Source organism: Wasmannia auropunctata, unplaced genomic scaffold (genome assembly GCF_000956235.1).
Source record: "Wasmannia auropunctata unplaced genomic scaffold, wasmannia.A_1.0 LD335990.1, whole genome shotgun sequence".
NCBI classification, from domain to species: Eukaryota; Metazoa; Arthropoda; class Insecta; order Hymenoptera; family Formicidae; genus Wasmannia; species Wasmannia auropunctata.
This window is the reverse complement of record NW_012026900.1, coordinates 568,340-594,242: the sequence shown is the minus strand read 5'-3', so window position 1 is coordinate 594,242 and position 25,903 is coordinate 568,340. Positions and strand designations below refer to the sequence as shown.

At 35.5% G+C, this 25,903-nt stretch overlaps 2 protein-coding genes across 4 annotated transcripts in view; one reads left to right on the top strand and one right to left on the bottom strand.

Moving 5' to 3' along the window:
- The window catches only part of LOC105453968 (two pore potassium channel protein sup-9-like), an 83,163-nt gene that overhangs the window by 13,239 nt on the left and 44,021 nt on the right, over window positions 1–25,903 (top strand). The gene's annotated exons all lie outside the window — the stretch shown is intronic.
- Window positions 18,668–24,812, bottom strand: LOC105453966 (optic atrophy 3 protein homolog). 3 transcript variants are annotated; one of them, XM_011696272.1, is made up of 4 exons: window positions 24,313–24,812; window positions 23,935–24,202; window positions 18,951–19,203; window positions 18,668–18,871 (listed from the first exon to the last, which is right to left on the bottom strand). In XM_011696272.1, exons 1-2 carry the CDS (start codon window positions 24,571–24,573, stop codon window positions 23,954–23,956), a joined length of 510 nt encoding a protein of 169 aa, XP_011694574.1. In that variant the 5' UTR covers window positions 24,574–24,812; the 3' UTR covers window positions 18,668–18,871; window positions 18,951–19,203; window positions 23,935–23,953. The 3 variants fall into 3 exon arrangements, with proteins under 3 accessions (XP_011694574.1, XP_011694573.1, XP_011694575.1); XM_011696271.1 differs by having other exon boundaries at window positions 18,980–19,203; XM_011696273.1 differs by having other exon boundaries at window positions 18,975–19,159; window positions 23,995–24,202.

The following is a 25,903-nucleotide window of genomic DNA, read 5'->3' as shown; positions in this document are numbered from 1 at the left end:
AACTGTAATATCAGTAAATTAACTAGTCTTGTATAAGTTCGGCCGCACGCTTTGCATCTCTCTCTCTCTCTCTCTCTCCCTTTCTCCCCCCAGTGGTTCGCGCCCCTAGATACTGCATCGCGCGTCCTTTATCTCCTCTATTTGCGCCACTGTATTATCCCAGATATCGTAGTATATTATAGTCTCTCCGAGCGATCCTCGATGGCATCTTGCGTGTGAACGCACCTTCAGCAGCCTGGCTGCAGAAGGTGGGTAACGATCAACACGTACCGAGATTCGCGCGTGCGCGCCTCCCGTGACGTCATCAACGTAGAGCCGCGGCTCCGGTACCACCGGGAGGGGGTGGTTTTGGATATCGTTTCTCGATATCTGCATACCCGCGTGCGTCAGCGTGAACACCGCTGACCGGCATGATACGCATTGTCACGCACGGGCACGCTTGTGTCGAACGTGTCTCGCTTTTTTTTTTACCCCCTGCGTGTCCTGGGCTAGCGCGAAATGTTTTTTTTTATCTCTCCCCTTCGTATATCTTATTACTGTCCGTGCGACCCGGAAGGGACCGGCGAAACCCTTAAAGTCTCTTTGACGGATGTTTGAGGCACGTTTTCTTTTTGTTTCCGGTACACATCTCGTTTTCCCTTCGAAAAAGTATTTTATCCGAAAGCGATTGTGAAACAAATTGATGGTTCGATTTTACGCCGCGGCGAATACCGAGGCAGAATTGACAGGCTGCTTTCGTTCGATTAAATTGAATAGAGAAAATGTAAACTACTATACAACAAATCAATTTTGAAACAAAAGAGTTTATAACTATACGCGCTAAAACAATTGAATGATAATTTAATTTAATTCGTAGATTAATGGTAAATCTTTTAATATAATAGTTTTACTCTTCTAATAGGATAGAATGTATTAATAATACTAAACAGAATATTATTCTAATATTATTTGGATCTTAAGTTAAAAATTTTTTTTAAAAACAGCAACACATTCTTATGAAATATTAAAATGTCTTATTTAAATATAAAAAATATATAATGATTATGTAAAATATAAATGTAACACACACACACACGCACACGCACACGCACGCACGCACGCACGTACGCAAAACCAGAATAGATGTAAAAATATAGACCAAAATAATACATATAAACTAATATAAAATCCGAATATTAATATAATTAATATAATAAATTACCGAAGAATATTACAGGATAATAAACATTAGTAAACTTTTTCTCTTTTTTGCTACGCAATGTCCTATTAAAAAGCATATTTTATATGTTAGCCTTGTTCGATGTTTGAATCACTGTTTATAGTTACTGATATTTTAGTCTGTTAGTCCAGTTTTTTACGATCGTTAACTATATCGCAGATAAAGATGGCATCCATTAACCGCAGGTGTTTGCGTCTGATAATTGTTTTAATTTATGAATCATGCGGCAGTGAGGAAATTCGACGATGCGATAGGATGGTCATGCTGAAGCTGATTTAGGTCAAAACGCAAAAATAAAATGAAGAAAAATACATGAAATATAGAATAAAATTCAACATTAATATTTAGTAACAATATTTAGAAAAGAAATATTGACGGATATTATTTTTCAGAAAAAACTGTATATTTAATAATAAAATATACTTTTTTAACGTATATTCTTTCTTATTAGAAATGTTTTAATGTTTTTATTATGAAACATTTAAGGTTTTAATTTAGTTTTTTATTAAAAAATCAAAATATTTGTGCATTAAACTTCCGAAAAATTTACGGAAAAGATGGCATTTTATAAAATCGGAACGAAAATATTTTAGTTCTCGTTAAGAAATATTTGCACATAAAATGCTCCGTGAAATAGAGACTATATATAGACACAATATATCCGACGCGAATTTTTTTCTTATATTTCGCTCCATGGCGGCCGTAAATCCTCTTGCAGAAGAATAATTAATTGCTGGAAAAAAAAAGAAAAAAGGTCGCTGAGAATCGCTTCTGTTATCCGGTTGGCAATTATCATAGCGAGCACGACGGGAAACGAAGGAGTTTCCTGATCTGAAATCGCGATGATAGGCGCTTGCCGAGTAAGACGGTAATTGGAATTATCGAGCTTGTCTATCAGTGACCGATGAAATAAAGAGGAGTAAAAATCAATAGATTGAGATAGTTTCACACGTACATAAAAATTTTTTTATAAACTATGATTTAATTAATTGCAATTAATTTAACAACTCCACTGCCACGCGATTTTAATTTGCAATTGATAATTTAGTAATTTTTATAATTATATTAATATAATATAAAATCAAATATATAATTTATTTTTTGTAATGTCTTTTGTAAGGCCGATATTTAAAAGATAAAAATTATAATATAAATTATATTGTTATTAGATTTATAATTAGATTTACAATTTAGGAATTTATATGGTTTTTTTTAACGTTTAGAATTTCTACTAGCCTGAATCTCTATTCGATTTTCTCTCTCAGAAAAAAAATTCTGCAAGTTAATGAATTTTATCGTTAGTAGTTTACGTGAAACGTGAAGTTCACGGACTGCAACGAAGTTTCGACAACAGCGTCATTTTCGACGGTAACTTTGCCCGGAGACCGCGTGTTAAGCCAGCTAAACAAAGGCAGATAAAAGGCACAGATGTATCTCGGGCAAGTTAGACCGGTCGATAAACTTGCGCTAAATACGCCGACGACGCGGATTATACCTCGACAATTAGGAAGTTCCTACGGCACAAATGGAACTCTTGTTCGCGTTTAATGTCGAGGCGAAGCGGATCGCGGAGGTCAACGAGTTTGTTTCTCGAAGCGTCGCCGGGAAACACTGTTAGTAAAGTTGCACAAACGAAAATATAAGATGTAACATTTGAATTGTGTATGTATATATGTTTATATGTGTGCATGTAAAATATATATACACAATTTAAATATACAGTTTTGTGTGGCAGCTCATTTCGGTATAAATTCCTATTTTATTGTTAAGCTTATAAAACCCGAGTTTGAAAGCTCAAAAGAACGAGGCAGCAAAGCAGACAGAACTCTGTTTTATACTTAATTGCGTCTCACGATTCAATCTAATACGTATTCAATCTAATAATGATCATAACATGTAACTTATCTTAAATTCTGGTAAATTCAAAGATATTTTAAGACATATACTTAAATTTTTTTTTATTTCTGACACTTGTATTTTTTATTGTACTAGTATTACAGATGCGCGCAATATTTATCATTTTTCATTTTTTACTACGTTTGCTACACATTTTATCAACCTCAGTATATACAACTGTTAAAATATGCCATGACAATCGCTTACGAAGCAACCGCTGCGAGATAACCAATCGGCATCGCGGAAAAGCGATAACAATACTTTGAAAGATGCAATTGATGTTATACCTTTTTTTTAGAAAGGGTACATACGTGTATGTGCTGCTACTTCCGGCTGAACGGAGCATTTCCGCACCTCGAATCTCAGCAAACTATATTTTTTTTACTGTCAGGGATCTTAGAGATTGTTTCCGTATACTTGTTATATTTTTTAGCACAAAACGTTAATTACAGTTTTTAATCTTTGCATATACGAGACAATTAATCGATATCGCGGAAAAGAGACAGTAACACTTCGAGAGATCCAAGTAGTTGATGTCTTTTTGTCTTTCGTGTCTTTTTTTTTTTAGAAAAGAAGGAAATATTTGACTCTAAATTTTTGATTTTCATTTCCATTTTCTTTTATATATACTTTTAACATCATATTCCGTTTTAACTTATTTCTGGTGAACATTATTCTACGTTCTCTGCTTTCCATTTTTACTAATCATCTTTTATTAATCATACCATCTTGACGTAATCTTTGTGCTCGTATATTCTCTATTCATATTTGTCTTATAGTTTTATTGAATCTAAGGGACTGGAGGATACAAAAGATTGTAGTTCATAAGCGCGTAAGCGAAGCGGAAATAGTTTATATCTAATGTTTCAAATATCATTCTTTCGTTCGAAATTAATATTGAGATTACTTTGAAGCATCCAACGTTTCGCTCTGAAGAGAACGTATGTTTCTATTCGTATGTTTCTCGGCTGTATTTTTTTCACGATATTAATATTTTCCTCGTTTTTTGTGTTTCGCACAGAATCGGCGATATAACGTGCATTGAAAATAGATATGCAGATCTCACAATCAGCAGAGAGATCTTTTCATTCACCGCGTCTCGCCATGCGCTTTACGTTCTTCATGCTATCCAGTATAAGAAGATTAAACTCTATGAATGCAACGGTGGAGCAGCGCATCAGTCATTACGATGCGCTTTCTTCTTTCGCCATCCGTATTACGATCGCGCACGTTTCACCCCTCCTCCCTCCTCCCCCCCTCAATATCCCAATTTTGTCAATACAAGTTTCTCTTTATTAATTGATCCGTTGTTGTCGTGCAGACGGAACGTCCGACAGGCTGGTTGGCTGGGAATGTCCTTTGCCTATCTATCAGTGAGCAGGGAGTGGACGAATGTCAACAGGCCTCGCCCGCTGGGGCAAACACTGTTCAAGGCTTTGCCTCGCTCCAGCTTCTGAGCGTCTAACCGCGGAGCTTGTTTGATTAGAGACCCGTTAACGCTACTACCTGACGCGAGCATTGCTCCGCTAATATTAAAGTTCGAAGGTTAAGCAATAGCCTCTCGCCGAGGGGAGGCTTGTATACGGCTATGCTATACTGCTTATTTCTGCATGCCACGGACGGCGTTGTCTCGATTTATAAGTTTATTAATATCGCGTGCGCCAGTTACGTTGCGGATGAGATAGGTCATGTCGTTCCGTTTAAGATTTCACGCTCGCGTCCGGGACCCGTCGCGACGAGGTCGCGCACGGCGGTTTATCGCGAAAGAATAGTAAATCTCCTTCCTCGTGCGCGCACACTTTCTCGCGCGCGGCTCGTTTACATTGACCGATTGCCGCCGGAGGATTACTCGGCCCCGGCTTCCAATCGTCGTCTCTCGGCTCTCGGAACCTCTATATTTGCGCCCGTTATCGATTTCGTAATTTCCCGCGTTTAATCGACTAAATTTCTAATAATCGACCGTCGCGACATTGATTATTTTTCGTCTAGGAAATGCAAGCTCGCCTGCATTAAATCCATTTAGTTTACAATTTAACGTATAGATCAGTTCGACGAATTCGTGGATCGAGATGTCTTTATCGGCTTTGCCGTTCAGAGATTTGCCCTCTACCGCGTCAGTCTCTTACATCTCTCTCCCTCCCTCCCTCTCTCTCTCTCTCTCTCTCTCTCTCTCTCTCTCATTCACTCATGCATCATCACTGAAACATTTAATTGTTAATCCATAACCAGGGATGCCGTCGCCCTTCATAAACTCGTAAGCCCGACGGTGTACTTGAGATCCCGGTGTCTTCGCAGAGAGTACTCTTAAAAGCATTAAACTCACAATGATATCGGCAACTCCAGGTGTAGGTTGCCACTCGACCTATCTAACTGCTTTTCCTCTCTCTTTGTCTCTCTCTCTTTTTTCTCCTCTCTCTTTCTCTCTATCTGTTTTTCTCTTTCTCTCCGTTTCCCCTCTTTTGCGGATCGTTTAGTGTGAAATATAGTTGACCATCAAATATGAGTGTTGATTATCGAGCACTATCATCTCGAGTGTTTGCACTTTTTTTTTTAATAACGTGTAATACGATTAGAGGGTCGACGACAGGAATCGATTTTTGTGCTGATTTTTTGCAGTTGCCTGTGCCTATCAATGATACTGATGTCATTTAATAAGTTGAATCAACTCGCTTTTTAAATGGCGAAAAATAAAAAAATGGCGAAAAGTAAAATTGCGAAGAGAAGTGTTGAAATTACGACTGCGAACGGTCGAACTGTTATAATTTTACTTTACATTAGGATCGTTTTTAAAACAGTCAGAAATTGCAATGCGTCAGAAATTAGAGAACGTATCTAGAAGACAGTGCGCAGATCGCAGATATGTAGTTACAGCATCGTTCGCTCATCGCGGATGTCAAAAAGAAAGGGAAACGTGAAACAATCCCCTGCGGACATCATACCGCGACGGATGTGCGGAAAAATTTATGAGCTCATACTAGGTTTGAATAACTGGTACACATACATCTCTCCTTTATCCAATTTATTTATTACGCCGCGGCGTGTCGAAATGCGATGAAGATTTATCGGCTTAGTGATCCACTTGTATTACCGGGGCTCTATCTCCCTTTTTTTTTTCATAATTCCCCATTGATGATCTTTGTTATGGATGGAGGATGTTAATTTATAGCCTACAAAGGTTTTGTTTTATTTTTTTAACTTTTTCTGTATATATTCAAGCGTATCATCAACAACTTAATTAATTAATTAGCGCCAAATATGCATATCCGAAAGATCATTTCTAAAATTAAGAAAGTTTTTATTTACAATGATTATTATTATTAAAATTCGTTATTTTTAAATTCGTCATTGGTATGATGATGCGAATTTTTTATACGCGGAAAAAAGAATAAAATACGTTTTAATAATAACATTTTTTTTAAGTGACACGATTTTTCTGTTTTATTGGTTATTCGTGATTTTGTATTATGATATATTGCCACATAGAATAATATGTTCAGCATAAAAATGTAGTTTCGAATTTTTTTTTAACTGCTCTTTTTTCTGAATTCATATTCAAACACTCGCAATGTTCTTAATTTCTTCACAAACAAGTTAAAGATGTCTATAAATTAATATTTTTTTATTGCACCTTCCAGCGATATCTGCCTAAGCACTTAATCCTTATACTATCGGAAAAATGTGGCTTAGCTTTCGATCAAACAATTCTACCCTAAATAATAGATACGTCATTATGTCTGCTGGTTTTCTTCGATGTTTTCTATATAACGAGCGTATTTGTCATAATACAAGATTTACTAGGCATGTCTGTCATAATGCTTGATACACAATTTATCGATCACCTTATTTTAATTTTAACAATGATATCTTTATTGTTTATAATAATTATAGTGGCAATTATAAAAATTTGATGCTTTTCCTTTCTTTTCTAATCTGTATGCTCGTTTTATTTAACAGTTTACTTTGTTACGATATATGTATATCAGTTATGAATCATAGAGGTCTTCAATTTATATTTGTCTCTAGGAAGTGGCGAATGTTCAGTTTATCCTTTTTGAGAGACGTATAAGACAAGGTGTATCAAAGAGTTGGGCTATAATCTTCTTTGTAATGCTCGAGATATTCTCAAACGATGATACGATACCTGAAGAGGCTATATAATACACTGTGCACGATATCCAGTAATAATATCACATAATAATGTTGCACAAAATCGCATTTGGAGTCACACGAATCGTACTAACACGAGTTAGCGGTAAACCTGGTTAACTGAATTTTCCTCGTCACTCTCCGCAATAGATAGGGTAGGTAGGATTAATCCTAAGCAGGGATAGCGTGTCACTAATTCAGAATTAGTTAATCCCGATATCAACGTAACTCGATTATAAAGATGCTCTCAGGTTAGTTCACGGGTATGTGATTCTAACGAAAATAATCTTATAATTGTCAATTTTCTGAGTAAATTTTCGAGGTTGTTAACTATTTAGAAGAAAATATCGTTAACTTTTTGTAAGAAAATTTAAGCTCTTGTGTGAGCAATGTATTACCTCGGGTTTGTTCACGAATGTGATTCTAACAAAAATAATTTTTGTTTATATATAGTTGTCAATTTCCTGAGTAAATTCTCGATATCATTAACTATTTAGAAGAAAATATTGTTAACTTTTCGAAAGAAAACTTGAGCTTTTGTGGGAGCCATGCATTACCTACATATAGTCCGATAATATATTTATTCACACTCGTAATCTGGGAGATGAGAGGGATTACTTTTTTTATTAAAGTTTAAATGTTATAAAAATCTTATGTTCTCTAGATGAATCTTATATCTATATTTTGCCAACATGTAACCTGCTCTCGCGTTTTAATATTAGGATAGAAAATATTTTATGTCCTAATGACTATAAAAAAAACATCTGTCGCGGATTGCGAATGAAGAGATTCATTTTACACATAGTTATTCGAGATCATATTTAATTTCATCGCAATCATTCGCAATAAGTTACAGGTTTAGTAAATTTTTAAAAGTTTCCAGAACTTCGGAACATAGGTAAATATATAAGACAGGCGTGTAAACTGTAACACGATATAACTATTGTGTAAAAACGTATATATTTAAAAAATTAATATCACAATTCTTTTGTTAATTCAACTTGCTTTTCTGTTAAAAATGATTTTCCTTTAAAGTTTAACAAAAAAAATTCTTGTATTTTTTGCAGTGTCAGTAAAAATATAGAATCTTTTGAACACGATGTACATGCGTTCCAATAAGCAAGAAACATTGGATCAACATTTTAATATTGATTATAATAAAATATTGATTTTATATGAATTTGATTAACGTTCTTATGTAATATTTGAAAAATATTCCGTAATAATATAATATTTTCGAAATATTTTTTTGAAAACATTGAATCTATGTGGATTTTTCTATGTTGATTGTTAATATTGTTGCACGTTGAAACTAAAGTCGCTCACCCGGAAGTAGTACGCGGCACCGTAAATGAACATGGTGAAGTTCTCGTTAATAAAACCATACAGGATAAAAAGCGTAGCGTTATAAGATTCTTTATCCGTATTCTAATGAAATAATTTCTTCTTGAAGGCGACTCAAAGGTTTTAATAAAGTAAATAGAATGTATTGTGAAAGTATTTTATTTAGTTTTGTGTAAAAATTAATTCAGAGACCTGATATTTTAAACAATATGATATTGAATCATGAAATGTTGAAACAATGTTCCTAAATATTGAATTGCAACATCTGCAAAATTTGAATAATCAAAACATAAATTCAATATAAATTGAACGTTTCTAAGATGTTGATTTAATATTTGTGTGCTGTATGGGAAACATTATTTGCAACGATATTTCATTCTAGCATATCAATGTTATTGAAATGTCTAGATGTGTGATTCTAGATGCATCAAAGTTTATTTACGATGTTGTATTCAACATTAAAAACTACGTATTCTGAAACATTACATGTTGTTAAATACTATTCTAGTAACATTGCTGAAATGATATTTTGTTTCTTGGATATAAAATGATTTATTATGTGCTGTATACTTAAGTAGTGTTTGCAAATGCAAAATTGATGCAAAAATGACAATCGATAGCTTGTCTACATAATAAAATATGTTTTTATTTTTAAAATATTTTTGAAAAACATCAAGAATTGCATTATAAGATGCAGATAATAATGAATTCAGTGATTGATTTTTTTCCAAAACGATATTTGCTTATACATGTATATGCCCAATAAAGTATTACTTCAGCAATATTACTAGAAATGTTATTTAACAACTTTTTAAAATATGTAGTTTTTAATATTGTATATGATGTCATAAACTTCTTATGCTTATTAATGTTGTTATTTGGTATAATATTAAAACGTTTTTTTAAGTAATTGAAAATACTTATCATATTTTTTATTAGGTAATATTTTAAAAACATTTATAAAATATTACATAAGAACATTGATAAAATTTATATAAAATAAATACTTCAAAATAATGATTTAATATTCTAATATTTCTTACTTACTGGGTGTAATGTCGTAAAATTATCTTTTAGTTGTAGTTAAATCACAAATTGTTTGATTTATTCGAAATCGATCTATTGTCAGCAAAAAAGTCTAGTTATTTACTTCTTTTTTTTTATAGAACTTTTACCTATTATGTTTTTTATATATATTGTGAATTTAATACTTTCGGATTAAAATTTTATCAAAGTAAAGTTAACTTTAGGAAAATTTGAAGATTACTTTGTGAGATAAATTTAATTGATATGTAAATTAGGATACGTTGGATACAAAATACGGTAGTCAATTTTTACACACTCAATCGCCTTATCCGATATCCTTTGTCTAGTTCAATGGAATTTCGGCCGGGCCTGTCTTGTTTTCCTTTGTGTGCGGATAATCTGTTGGAAGTACGCGGGGAAAAACACTGAGCGTATGCTCGTAACGCGTACTGTAGCACGCGGAGTTACATGAATAGAAAATATCGACTCTGGGGGCAAGTATAAGTATAAGTCGACGATATATCGCAGTTCCATCGTTTTCTCTGTATCTGCCAAATCCTCGACACGGCGCGACTTTACTCGGGAGGAATATCGGTAGACGCATTGACAAATTGCATCGATAAACCGTTCAAAGTCGCAAAGAGGTTGTAGAAGAGACATACCGCGCCTTTTTATCATATATCGCGCATCGCTCCATGATTTTGATATTTTTTTTTAAATTAAATTTAACTGATTTGATTTTAATAAGTTCGGAACTAAATGTCGCTGTCCGTATCTTTTTTTCTTAACGTAGCGTTTCTTGCTATTCGCCGCTATTTTCTTGCCGTACGCAGTGCAATTGCATCTGCATTTTTTTGCTGCTATAAAACGAGCGAAATTTGCCTGCATCTCTAATCCGATCCGAGCACTCAGAAATTGATAAACACGGTTCATTCGACCGAAAGCGAGTTTGCGTTTCCGCGCAAAATTCTCAGCAAACTATTAAGCGAGGCAGATATGCAAACGAAAGATAAGCAAACTCGATTAAAATTTGCACAGTCCCTTTTTGTTCGAGCGTTTACGAGGGACAAAAAAAATGTAATAATACAAACAAATAATTGAAGGTTGACGTTTATTAATAATTTTATAACAGGATACAAGATTCATTTTTCACGCTATGCCTTACGTATATTTGTTTTGTATGCGCCGCTTGCATGTTCACATGCATAAAAAGAGGGATGATTTACAAAGAATGGATTCGGGTGTGGTCATTCGCCAACAAAACCACACCCTTATCTATGTTGTAGCAGGGCCGTTAGATAAATAATTAGGCACGTGGTTAATATCGATCCGGAAAATTGAATTATTCGCATGACGATATGTGTGGTAGTATGAACTTTCAGAATATATCTACTTTATTAAATTAAATCTTTTTATTATATCGTGCGGCACGTAGGCTTTACTTATTTATAGCGGCGAAAAATTGTCAATATACACAGAAGAAAATAGACATAGCTTACATATTGATAAGCGTTCTCTTCAAATCCATAGTGAATAAATAAATGAAGAAGGGGGACTATGATACGAGGGAGAACGTTTTCTCTACTTTTTTCTTTTTCCACAAGTTGAAACGGCGGGTGAGGAACAGAGTTTGTCTTGAAAATATCCCGATGTCAATGATTTCAATTTTTTATAGTAAATAATATAAATAAGAAAGATAATAAATTAAGGATATAGTTAAAGAAATAAAATAAACTAATTGTACAAAAATTGTTTAGATGGTCAAATATTTAGACACAACATTCCCTTATGTTCAACATTAATTCAGTCCAGTATTTTTATATTTTTTGACCATAAAATTAATCTAAATCATTCAAATTGAATAACGCTGCATGTTGGTTTTTTGAGTCAAAATATTGATGTTCGAGCTATCGAATTAATTAATGTAGCATCTAAAACCTGAGATGTAAATCTAGCGGCAATGCTTTATTACATGACGATCATTCGGTTGAAATTTGTATTGCCGTAAGAGAGATAGAATAACTTCTCTCGTTGTCACTCTCAAGTTTGGTAGATTGGGGTTGCGAAAGGGAAGCGAATGGGATACGACAAAGCGGATGGAAGAGTACAGAGCGAAGTAAGTGTAAGAGACAGAATAGCATTCGCGAATGGATGCTGGCTCTTCCTCGTAGGCCGATATCGATCCGCTCACAACCGACCGATGCTAAAGAAAGGCTAAGGTCGCGGTTACGACCGTCCGCAAACAAACGCAACGCTCGTAAATCTCGTGCGGGCTCGTAATTCTTGCGCCGGAGAGATATTTCACGAGTGATTAGAAAATAAAGTGGAACTTTTCGCGGCGCTTCTGAGAGTTCGCTTGCTTTATTAGTATCCCTCCGATCGAAGTGCTGTAAAATCTTCATCGTGAAATTAAAAAAAAAAAAGTAATAGAATCACCAGCTGTCTTTTCGATGTCAGATACCGAAGTTTAAATTGAGAAAAGCAACAGTTGTTTCAACGTTGAGGAATTACTTAAGTTAAGGAGTTATTTAACTTTGAAAATTACACGATTATGGGCAATTAAATCTCAAGGGTGGAAATAAGTAACAGAACCTTGTTTTCCAGTTAAATTTATAATCAGATTTAGCCTTAACATAATTTTACACGCAAAGTGTAGGTAATTGTCAAGAGATGTTGCAATATTGAAAGTTAGAAACTTGTGACGCACAATGGTCGCGCGCGCGTCGAGCTTTTATGAAAAATGAAAAATATACTGCTGCACATTCATTGTACAATCTACAGCTGAAAAGGACACTCGATGCTTCTGACAACATCGTCGATCAAACTTTCATAATTTAAAAATGGGGAATAATATTTTCCTGAAATTTTCAAAAAGTTTAGCTGGAATTTTTTATTTTATCTGTGCAATTTTTCTAATGACTATCGTGTTGAGAACTGCTCTCGAGTTTCTCGTATTTCCTGCAAATGGAAAAACGTCTGGAAAAAGTTTTATCATACAGAAGCGCCTGTAGGTCCTTCGAGAGTTCATAAATTTTTTGATTCTGGTACCTCCTAAAATTCCCGCGTACAATCTGGTTAGCGGAGGTAGCGAAGCGCAAAATTTTTTGCTTGTTAAAAGCACTTAGTCGGGACGGGTAAATTCGTGCCATGTTTTCGCGAACGGAGCAACAAATGCTTAATGGGTCTCTCATGATATAATTTCTTTTGAGCCCGTGTGATTTGTCGATGGAAGAAGCGGAGGAGATTCGCAGCGGAAGTGGAAGGTGTACTTTATCACAATGAAACCGCGACACGAACGGAAATGGATTCCGGGCGATTACCAGGCTCTACCTAGTGGTTGCTACAACCGCCTACTCACCTAATTCTGGCCTGTAATTATAGCTGGTTAGCCACAGACGGATATTGTGTCGTTTTTGCTCAAATCAAAAATTTATGAAAACGCATGTTAAAATAATCGTGAAATATCGTCCTCTCTCCCTTGTTTACTTTTTCGTTACATTAATTTTATGTTATTTAATAGATATATATTTTTTGTTTATATTTTATCTTTAATTAATCGCGTGGGACGTGTGCATGTGTAAACCTACATCTATAAATAGATTGCGGCGCTAATCCGACAGGCGACTTTAATCGAACGCGGTTTATTTAATACGCGAAGTTTTAAATAAATTACTGTTAATATATCTTCTTAACGTAGTGCAGTTCTAAATGCATTTTATTATTTTCTCTTAGTGCGAAAATAATATTATATAAAAGAATAATATAATATAAAAGAAATATAGGCAATCAAAACTTTATTTTCATCAAAGAAAATCCCTTGCTTTCTATTTTTACTATGACCAAGAAGACAATCAAACCTTCTGACGTCTAAAAATCTTCCTCTTCTCATTTAGACTTCTCTTTAGGATGAAAATCTGCGGCAGCACGATCAATAATAAAAGCAAACCCCTCCCTCTTTCTTGCCCTGTAGATTTCCGATTCAAAAAGCAAACCCTTAAATGACAGTCGAAAAAAGTTGAAGGCAAAGAGAGTGTCGGACCTACGAAACGTATCGTGCCGTTGGCCACTGACAGGAAACTCGAATGTTTTTGTGTCCCTTGAAGGCACAGTTTTCTTCCTGTTTCGTGCCCCTACTGTAGCACCCTTCTCGAGCCATTCTCCACGAGTCGAGTCTCCCCGCGCCGAACGTCCCTCCGGTTTGTTCCCCGACAGCATTATCCAATCCTCTTCACGCCGGCCACTCCGTTCTCATGCACACAAAAGGAACCCGCGTGGTCGATGCTGGAACCCGTCATATATAACGTACGCACGCGTGGATAGGATAGGATGGCCGATGGGAACGGCGAGGAATCAAACAAATGAACTGCGCGGCCGGTATTGAGAAAGGGACCGCACACGCTCGTAGATGATGTGCATGCAAACAAACGTTTATTTATTTAACGTTCCAGTTAATGCTTAAGCTTAAGTTTTAAGGGGATCGATGACGCGCGGATGACGACAATTATACGAAAATCGCGTATCTCTTCATCAGAAAATAATTTATTGAATATTCCATGCAGCTCCGAGATTTTAATTATGACGCACAATTGAATAATATGTGATGAGTGTGCTACAAAGAGAACACGTGCTACAAAGAGAAGAAATAAGGACAAATTTTAATATCTAAAAACCCTTTTTTATCTACTGCATCACATTGCAGATAATTTACGAGTTAACGATAACGCGATTCAAATGGTAGACGATTGAAATGATGTATTTATTTCGTTCCAATTGTGCTGTACAATGATACTGATGTAATTATATCAGACCTGACGAACTGGTCCAAAGGATGCGACAGGTAAAGCTTTACAATGGGATATAGAATTACTTGTGTGACAATAAAATTACCGATTATCGCGTGCGCCCCTCATTTCGTGCGGCATCACAAAGTGGCACTTTTCGCGTACGCGCGATGATGGTACGGTCGCGATATAACGCGCAAAATAATTTCGTTTCTCGGTCGTCACAAAGAGACAAAGCGGCAAGAACGAACGCGTCGAAGTGTCGGTGAAACGAGCGATGAGAACGAATTGTACGTATACGAGCGTTACACGGGCGACCGGGACGAGGGAGATATATCGCGAAGTGTTCCACGTATCGTACGGAAGAAATGGTTACCGCGCGACGAGATCGCGGTAACCGTTATCGTTATCGTGAAAGCGCTCCGCGGGAGGATACATAGCTAATCCGGAGGAGATTTCGGCTGACTGAATACATTATTCGTGCGAACTTCTCCACGCGAGTCTCGACAGCCGCGGCGGCAGTGCTGTACGGGGATTTCGGAGGTCGTGCGGGTACGGCGGCGCCGGGCGAGAGAATGGAAATTGGGAACAGATGTTGGCGAGTTCCAGCGGCAGTGTAATTTCGTCATTTAACTGCTCTCCAGATCTCAATAATAATTTTCACGTAGCACTGTCATCCAGACCCTTGGCCGGGACTTTAATAGTGATGTAATATTCATGACTGAAAATATAATTGACGTAATTTACGGCGGGAGATAAAACGGTTGCGAGCACGAGGGTGTTTCGAGAGGTTTGGGAACGTTCGATGAAGATGTGACAATGTGATGATTAAAATATCTACGTAAATATAAAATATAGATACGTCGTTTGATTAATATTTTTAACGCTTTATAATAGATATATATATATTTTTTAACAAAAGAGTAAAGAGGGAAGAACTCGTCAAAGTCCTTTCAATAGAAAGGCATAGAGACATTTCTTTGATACCGTCGTCAATAATAATAGCAATAGATATCTATAATAACAGTAGGTGATAGTTGCACGAGATATCGGAAGCTACCTATAATGGGATAGGACTTAAATTTCCGGAATTTTCTCGAAAGTTCGCCTTGGGACATGAAAACGAATCTAAAAATCATTCGATTTATCTAGAGTAACGTTGTGATGTACTATATGTGATACAGAGAAGAGACGCATTTGTCGACATTGAAAACTTATATAAGAATCAATAACTATTTTTTTACAATTAATATATTCGTATATTCTTCTAAATTAATAGCAGAATATGAAGAACAATACTTACAAATAACTACTTTTTTTTACGATATTTACTGATAACAAAATTGTTACTTTAAGTAAAATCCAGATCTTCTAGATAGTGAACGCGTCTATGTGATAACTACATTTTTAAAAGATTTTAATATTATTTTCGGGTATTTTTTTAGACAGTTTTAAAAGTTTTTTTGTGGAAAGGAGCATTAAATGTTTTTTTTGTGGAAAGGAGCATTGTTTTAGCTATTCTTTACAATTTTTGCGATTAATTTTATTTATCTCTGCAATTTTTTACGTTACATTTCTCCATTGTGACGTAGAACAAACACCGAAAAATAAATACGTGCTTTTGGCAGTTAAATCAATGCGTCAAAGCGCGATAAAACATCAATTATTTGAATTTGCGATTCGTTTTAATATAACCGACTGCTATTTTCTATATTTGCCTTACCTTTTATATCTCTCATCTAAATAATTACTTTTTTTTCTTTAACCACGCTTTGTATTTTCCCTATATCCCAGGTAATGTTACACGATGCAGAATCGTAATGTGACATGCGAAGTTTGAGCCAATCTTATAATACATCATCTAAAAATAGCACGAAGTAAACAGTAGTCTTTAACCGAGCAAAATGGTTACGTTAGAAACGCCCACTACTAATGAAATTAAATTGCATCTGTGACGGAGGAAATATGGTGCAGGGGAGCTCGATAGGGTGAGGTGGTAAAGAGGAGGGTGATAATGCGGTTGCAAAATCATCGGCGCAGTCGACGCGAGCGGCAAATTAATTTTCCTTGAATTATGCATAGACAATTCTATTGCAATCTGGTTCATGAGTTTTCGACATTTGCAGCACCATCGGTACCACCATTTGCATGCGCGGCTACGTGTCGATTACGACGATAATTTTTGTCGGAGCGGCGCGATTGATATTTATTAATGCAACGGGACCGAAGTTATTTGCGATCTCTCAAGCAATTACATTATCATCCGTTTTTTAAGCGTGCCATCGATGAAGCATCACGAAGAACAGGTGCGAAGGAAAAAGTTTATGAACTGGTTTATTTTGAGTTGCGTCACACACACTTCCTACACGTGCCCTTTCAGCGTCTCGGTAATAATCGATGACGTAATTGAAAGAAAGTGGAAGAAAGCTTTTTATTGTTGGAACAATGTATAATTAGTAATTAATTAATTTAATTAATCTTTAAGAGGCGTGAAATATATGTACATCAGGAAGCTTCTTCAAGTTATTAGGAGACGAGCAAGAGATTTTTACTTATATTTTTTAAATAAAATAAAATTAATTACTTGCAGCAATTAAAAAAAGTACGATAACAATCTGTAGAGTAGAGCATACAGATATAGGCCGGCCAAGTATTTCAATAATGTTTGATAAAAAGCGAAAGCGAAGCGGGGAATTATAATGAAGTAAAACGGTCCAGAGGCGGGTACTGCCGTCTGTCTCTCACTGCTCATAAAATGAGCCTTCGATAAGAATTATATTTCCAGTGGCGTAATGTCGTATCGAAATTCTTTTTGCACCAGGAAGCAACGAAAAGCCTGGTTGATTTGAACAGAGATATCTTTCGCTAATTTCCCGTTTGTTCGTCGCGTCTCGAGTCATTTATTGTCTTCACTATTCGACACTGAACGACATTCTCGTTGTCCCTTGACGTTCAAATGCGCGAAACGATCGACATTTATAATTTTGTAACCTGCGTGGAAATAATGAGAGAATAATTTTTGGATGCAAATAAAAAATGGTTTAGCTACATTTGATTACTTCAAATGAATATTACTGATTACTGTGCGATTTTATAAATTTGACGTAACAACAAGAGAATTACTTTTCTTTAAAAAATATATATATATATTCATTGTTTTATCAGCTGTAAAAAGTATGATTGGTTTTTTTTAACATCCAATTCGCGTACGTGCGATGTGTAGAAATCACTGTTTTATCTCGAAAGGAAAAAGGATCCTTTTTCCTGTCGTTTTGACGCCAATGCACCTTTTATAGGGCGTGCCAGCCGAATTCTGCTGAACGAAGGGCGGTTGATGTAATCTTACGAATAGATTGCCAACGTTTCGGCAAAATTTGAAGTTACGACCTTGTTTCAACGCCAGTAACGTGTAAAAGTCAGCGTCCGTGGCAAAATTCTTTCAGTCACCCGCGCGTTACGTGTCCGTCCTGTGCCCTTTTATCCCGGACCACGTCCATTATGCCGCAAGTTCAACGAATTATTCGGCGGGCAAATAGCTGCCCTTCCTCATTCTTATACTTTCATTTCCGCCCTGGTCCTCTCCCATCTGTACTCCGAATTTAGCGCTAAATGCGGCTGTCCCATTCTCACCTCGCGTTGACGTTAAACGCATTTATCATGTTACACAAATAAAATACAGAATCAGGTGGCCTGGCGCGCTTCGTGTGACGTTGAAGGAAGTGAGTGTGCAAGCTTTCTCTAATATGATTTTTATATTTCTATATCATTTTCATCACCGTGCGAGCTTGATGCCGTATTTTAATTGCGACGGCGCACGCTAATTTATTTAAGTTTATTTAAAATCATGATATCATCATGATACGGTGATAATGTAGTAAAATTTTATACTATATTGCACCTGGAGAGACGACGTTCTTTCCTTGCTGTATAAGTAAATGACTATATAATGGTTTCTCTTTAATTTTCTCTTCTTTTACGGAACGTACTTTCGCACCGTTCTTCAGGATGTCGTCCTTTCTTCTCATCCTATTTGTTAACTTTACAAAAGAACAAAGTGATCAAGCAAGTTTAGATACAGCCATACGGATGAAATAAATTGAAATTCCTTTAACATGCAATTTCAACTGTTTTACATCTTATTATTAACTATTTTTTTTATATTATTATATGATAGATATTTTATTATTTAAAAAGTTATTGTAATATATACTAACTACTATAATAAGATTTTGTTACTTATTTATCACAAAATTGATTAAAGGTCATAAAAGTCTTTATTTTGTGGATGTTTATAACTAAACGGCTATTAATACTTTGATATAATACGATAATATTCATTCTCTTTTATTTTTGTCGCTAATGCGTGGTAAATTGTTTACCATCCAATTTTTTAACAATCGATAATTAAAATTCCCACGCAAATCGCATGATTTTGATTGCACATTAGCCAGTAGTTAGTCTGAAAAGGAAACAATCAATTTCTTTAATATTCAGACGTTGTTGAGTTGATGCGGCATTACAAATTACATCATGCTAACGCGACGCTTTTGTGACTTGAGCACCTTACTGCTTAGTCCAAGGGCAATACCGCGATCAAAGGGCCGGTTTTGCACTCAATGGTTTTCGCCGCACATAAATCTTGCCGTTTGTTCACCCGACCGTAGAATCGCACAAGGAAGGTCAGAGGTTAAAGTAATCGCTGATTGTCGCCAGTCACCGCGATATCCGTCTTCCTTTCCTTACGTTGCTACAATTGTAACCGAGAGATTCCAGTCAGATAGCTCTACGTATCTATAGGATAAGCGCGTCGAAAATAAGCTTTTTAATTTATTATGTAGTAACAAATCTTATGTAATAACAATGCATCTTTGAATACGTAGATTTGATATAAAAGCATATTTGATATAAAAATTGCTATTTTGTAAAACGAAAAGTGAGGGTGGCTAAAGTAATTATTTGCGATTTTGGAGGTGACTAACTTTTTATGTAATTCTATTTTAATATGTGAAGGATATTACATTTTTAACTTTATAATCACATTGAGAAAGAGTACTTCAATATTCTTATTACATTATATTCTTCGGCATGGAATGTGCAGCTTTAAACATTTTAGATATTTAAGCGATACTAGAGACAGAGAATCTTTTCTATTGTCCTTTTAATCAGAGAGGTTTGAAGATGAACTACAGAACGAACACAGTGTTTATTATTAGACACATTATTCTGGGAGGGATAAAAAAAATTATATATATATATATATATATATATATATATATATATACAGAACTCTATTCTTTATAAAGAACACAAGCGCCTTTTACATATCTCTACATAGGGCACAGATTAAGTTTCGTCCATTATGACGTCGGGGAGATCAATTCATCGACCCGAGTGGTTATGGCCTAATTCAAGTTATCTTGCACAGAAAAAAAAAGGATCAATCTTGTTCGAAAATTTGTTGTTGGGATACGAAAACTAATCGGATATTAAGGGCCGTTATTCAAAGGTGAAAACTAATTTCTTTGAAAGGTAAACTTTTGGGGGAGATCATACATTTTACAATATGTTTATAATATATATCATGTATAGAAAAATGTGTAAAAGAAAATATGGAGGAGATTAAACTGATTGAAAAATACAAACTAATAATTAATTTATTATCAAAGTATTAATAATTATTTAGTTATGAAAGTAAATTGAAAAGTAAAAATTATTATATTTATTATTATTATAATTTTAAGATTTCACGTAAATTAATAAACAAACTTTTATTTTAGTTAAATTAAGGTATATTGAAAAAGTTTTAATTAAATATAATCTTTATATAAAATTATTTAAATAGACATTTTCTCCAAAAAAGACAGTATCTATACCTATTGATAGTATCTATATAGAATTTAATAATATAATAATCAAAATTAAATAATATTTGTTTTTTATGCATTTGTGGTTTTAATACGCGACAAAGCATCATTGCAGATTACGTTACTAATGGTTCCAGCTTTGATCTATTTTCAGACGTTCGTTGCTTAGTGACCAAAAAAAGGCACTCTAATGGCATAAGAACGACGGCTGTACAGACCTAAAGGGACTGGAATGTTCCGACTTTTGCCAATCCCTAATCACCAGAACTTTGTGGTGCGGAAGCTGTCTTTAAGATCGAATACGATTACTTAAAGTAAATTAAAAGGGATTATTGTCTCGTGAGAATTTGGTTAACGAAAGCTTTGCGATCCATGCTAATTCTCGGTTTTTCGACGAGATAGTAGACTCGATGTTTCTTTACCAAGATCGTGTCTCGCGACTTTATTCTTTATTTTTAACTTACTCGATGTTTCTTCACCAAGATCGTTTCTAACGACTTTATTCTTTATTTTTAACTTACTACATGTATCACGCAACTCCGTAAATTACTTTTAACAATCTCGTGCAAAACATGTATCCCGTTTTAACATCATACTTCCCATCTACCGATACGAATATTGCATTTATAATTTATTGTGGTAAACTGAAATGACTTTCGATGCGCTATTAGATTGCTGCATATAAAACGATGGATTTTGAAAGTTTGTCTTTTGTAGAGCGCTTTTGAGTTACGTCAAATGCATCGGAACGTAAATTGATGGGGAAAATCGATGAATGTTATAATGTCGAAGTAGGACGCTAGAAATAACTCGTAATATAATTCAGCACTTTGTAACAATCATATTGTATTACACGTGGCACGGTGATATACGGTAATTTTCGGTTTTTGTACGCTTTCGTCCGTAAAATTTTTGGATTTCAACGGAATGGAATCACGCAGCTGGCGTTGAAAATGATACGAAGATATTGCATCCGATATACGGTTACAGATAAACGTATACAGCCATACAATTTTGTCGTTATTAACAGAAATTTGTTGATGTAAAAGACTGAAGTCCTGTGTGATGAAATTTATATGTAGGTATATAAAAATAGTGCTTTATTGATCGAATAAATGTTCGATTTTTCAATTCAGAATACTTTCTTTGCTCCTTTTACAACTTTAGCGGGGAAGATAATGAGAACGGGAAGATGACTTCGTAGAAAATTAGTCTCTCATTAACATCTCGGTGGTCTAAAGTAAGATGACTGGCCCTTATCGCCAAGTTCTCGCCTTACAAAAGTGAGCGTCAAAGAATTATCTGATTGTGATTCAGCACGCAATCACAATAGCCATTCCCAATACTATTTCTCTTTTCGTGAATAAGATAGTAGCATGTCCGTTCATTTTCATTCTTACAGAATTGTTTATTTGGCATAAATAAATTATTCGATCTTGTAAGCAGGATTATCTTCGAGCATCAATCTCTGAGGAACTGTATTGCTCAGCGTATCAAAAAAATCGTGTTCTGTAACTTTCTCATTTTAATGAACATGCTTCTTCGAAATGTTACGACGACTTACGAGGTGTACGATATACGAGTAGTTTCAAAAAAATACATAAATTACGGTTTAAAAAAAAGAAATAAATAATTATGCAGGGATAAAAACGAGAGATAGCGCGTGTTTTGCCATGTCTATATTTCTTATTGCAGGTATTTCACTCAAACATGTTATCTCGAAAATTTATCCCCTCGGGAAAAGCAGAAGCTACGGAAAGATTTCGCGAGTTTATCTCGGGGATCCTGTCAATATTTTTATTCATCGTACGCCAATAGAGCATACGATGCATCGTCGTTCTCTTGTTACCCGATTTGAATCAGTGTGTATCGCGCGAGAAACGGGCTTGCCCCTCGTAAGGGCTGGCTTCCTTAGGTCGCGATGTCACGGAGGCGTCAATATCGAATTTCACGTCTGTCTCAAACCGAACTCGAAATGTTCTCTCGAGAGTCACTCGCGAATGCTTGAAGATCTCGGATATACGAGCGGCGTTTTCCCTCCTCATACATGCAGGTGTCTAAGATTCTCACGTCGTACACATGACATTTATCCTGTTTCCTTGTAATATTCCACGTGGAGCGGTTCCGAGCAAACGTCTCGATAATTCGAAAAAGAAAATCGCGAAACAGATACATCTGATATTTCTCTATTGTATATTACAACATATTTCCAAGATATCTCTTTGATACAATAACGTTTAGACAAAGATAATCTTCGTTTTCTATTTCATTAACTCTATTGGCTATTTGTCTAAATAAATAATATTATTTAGAAAGATATTTATCTGAATAATGATATTATTTTCTGTCAAAATAAATAATATTTTGTTTAGAGAAAGAAGTGCATATATATCTTGCATAAAAGTTTTGCAAAAATTCATCGCATTTAGCGTTAAACGTGAAATGAGAAATATGTAAATATTACTGGACCGATGTATAAAATGTACATATATGAAGATATAAATGTAAAAGCACACAGATGTATTATTTAGAAAATTAAACGGAATGTTTTTTGCGTTGAAAATATTTGGACGGTACAGGCGGGCGAGATATCTTCGCGTTGCGCTTTGCGTTTTCAGGCGAAATTTCAAAAGTACTTTTTTTTTCTCCTTTACGGTAACGGCACGTTTCAGTCAAGAACTGCCGAGAAAGGAAATCGAAAAAAATGTTCCGTCTCTCCGATGCGGAGTACATTCTTAATCGGGCTTCTGCCGGAAACACTCCTCCGCGAATCGTTTTAACTCCAATGATCTTGCTCTTGTACGAACTAATTTCACACACGCACACAAACAACTTCGCCCGTGCATGTGTTTGTACGAGAGAAATTGCAAACTTCGCTGCCAGTTGCAGTTTGGATTTCCTGACACATTTGTAGCTGATTTGCTCCCGGAGTGATGATTTAACCGCAGATAATTATTTGCGATCCTCTGATTTTCACGATTAAACTTTTATTATATCGGTAGAAACATCTGCGACATCTCGATGTTATTTCTCAGAGGATCTCAACTGTTTCAATATAAACCTTCAAATTCGGACGTTTCCACGATGTGAACACGAAATCAAGATGTACGATAATCTATTCTTCACGCTTGTCGAATCAACGTGATTCGCATATTTTCCATGCCGCCTGCCTGTCTCTAATGACGTATCTCTTTCTCTCTCTCTCTTTTTCTCCTCCGTTGTCGATTTTGATGCTGAAAGTCAAATTTCGTCCAAGCGACCCGCTGCGAAAATTCACCGTGGGTCAGACATGCGGCGAGGACGTGGTGCGGTGGAAATAACGTTTATTATGCTAACGAATGCTAATGTCAACCGGAACGACAGACGGGCGAGAACGGAAGAATATTCGCGCTAAGTTCGAACTGTCGTTGGCGTGCCGGCGGGATCCACGGCGCTCCGCGAGAATCCCCGCTCGTCAGTTTGCGGTTCACCGAGAACATAGCGCGGCAAATTCTATCCGCGGGAAGAAATCGCGATGACAAGAAAGAGGGAGAAAGAGAGGGAAAGGAGAACGAATTTTTCGTCGCGATCCGCTGCACGTAAATGCGATATTTTAAGGACGCGACGAAATTCGTCCTTTAAAAATTCTTTCGCGACTTTTCGCAATCCCCGCGTCTACCTCAAATCAAGAGCGGATTCTATTGGCCTTTCTCCTCCGTGGGATCACTCGGTAACGTACACCCGACTTGTCTCGAATACTCCACGATGATGTCTTTGAGCTGTTTCGTCAAGATCACTTGATCCTCAACTCGCCGCATCAGCTGATCCTTCTCCGCCTCTAAATCGTTGAGCTCCTGTTCTTTCAGCTGCTCGATAACGCGCGATCTCTCTGCAGCCTTTTGCGTCTCGTACATGAGTGCGCTCCCCAAAAGTCCGAAGACTAATGCCTGAAGGGTTGAACGAAAACGCGTTTTACTTTGTCGAAACTCAATAAAAAAAAAAAAAATAGTGCTCCAATGACAATCGCGTTGACGACAACGTAATTGCTGATCATAACCTCGAGCAACAATTTCGTTCCCAATTCCATCGCGTGGTCGTCGTTAGCGGGTCTTTTTTTCACCACGGCCGGAATATCTTGCCACCTTATTATGTTCTCGCACCAATAATAGAGACGTCCCAGTTGAATCAGGACATATTTTCTTACGAGCGGCCGTTTCTTCACACGCCTCACTATCGCCTTAGACAATGGCTGCGTGATTTGTCTTATCAGCTGTCCGATGAGATTCGCACCGGGAAACCACCGATACCGCACTACCATAGCTACGAGCGCTCATCTCATCGAAGGAAATAATTTAATGAAACTTTCCTGCGAACGCCATTCGCGAATAATGAGTTTTTAATTTGCTGAATAATAATTATTAATCTTGAGAGAAAACGCTAATTCATCTCATTTACATTTTGACATTAAAAAAAAATTATAATTGGGGTTAGATTGTTCGTTTCCACATTACATGAAAGTGCGATTGGCAGCTCTTGACATTTATTCGTTTGTTATAATTGCAAAAATCCTTTACCTTATGCTTTTAGAAATTGCCAACTTCTTCTACTTTCTTTTGAATTTTATTGACTGCATTCATAGTTATTATATGTTTTATTGGCTGCTTTTATTATTAAAATTTATTAGAGTTAGCGCAATACTGTACAGTGTACATGATTCTTCTTGAATTAAATTAGTTAAAAAAAAACAATAAATTGAAATTATATGATTTATATTTTAATTTACATGTTTATGATTACAACAAACACATTTCTCTCTCTTTTTTAGCGAGTTTAGTTTTTCTTTATAAAATAAATTTCAACATAAATATAGTTAGATATAGGATCATAATAGAATGCATATAGTGTAAATTTTTTATGAAAATAACACGATAATAAGATGATTTGACATTTCCGTTGATTATATTTGATTACGGAATCTTCATGAGAAATATATTAGCCAAATATTTTTGGACCAGTTCGAGATACCATTTTGGATCTCTACATTTCATGCTCAGATTGGAAAGTATGTGTGTCTCTTCCATATCGACCAAATGGCTAAACGGATTATATCCATCTATATGCCAAAAATCACAGAGCTGACCCGGTTATGCGGTATACAATGGTAGGTCGCAATCACTTCTGATTTGAAAGTGGTAACCGTGTAGCTCTTTTGAAAGCTTATCAAAGTGAAGTATCATTTCAGCAGCAAAATATATATTTTAGATGACGGCGAAACAGAAATATTAATTTTATCACATTTATTAATATAAATCATCTAAAATGGCACAAAATACAAAATGTATCAAGACAAAAATTTTTTTAACAAAATAAAACCTTTGAAAAATAATATTTCTGTTGCCGCGTAATATTGAATGAATTGGTTAGTATGGAGTGAATTAGGCATATATTTTTAATATGCTTAATTGTATGTATATCTATCAATTCTAATATTCATTCAAATTGCTGTGTACAAAGAGAGACTGTACATTTATTGATCCAATTGTTTTGTCTAAATCTATTCGATTTATTTACATGTTTGAAGAGGAACAATTTTTTAAAATATTTTTACATATTACGATCTTGTCAATTTGTTAAATTGTAGATTACAG

Bases quoted from the DNA above. Each gene is read 5' to 3' on its own strand.
- LOC105453966 (XM_011696272.1), bottom strand. From the start codon at position 24,573: ATGGTAGTGCGGTATCGGTGGTTTCCCGGTGCGAATCTCATCGGACAG. The intron at 24,203-24,312 runs GTTATGATCAGC...TCAACCCTTCAG, and splicing joins GAACGAAATTGTTGCTCGAG to GCATTAGTCTTCGGACTTTT.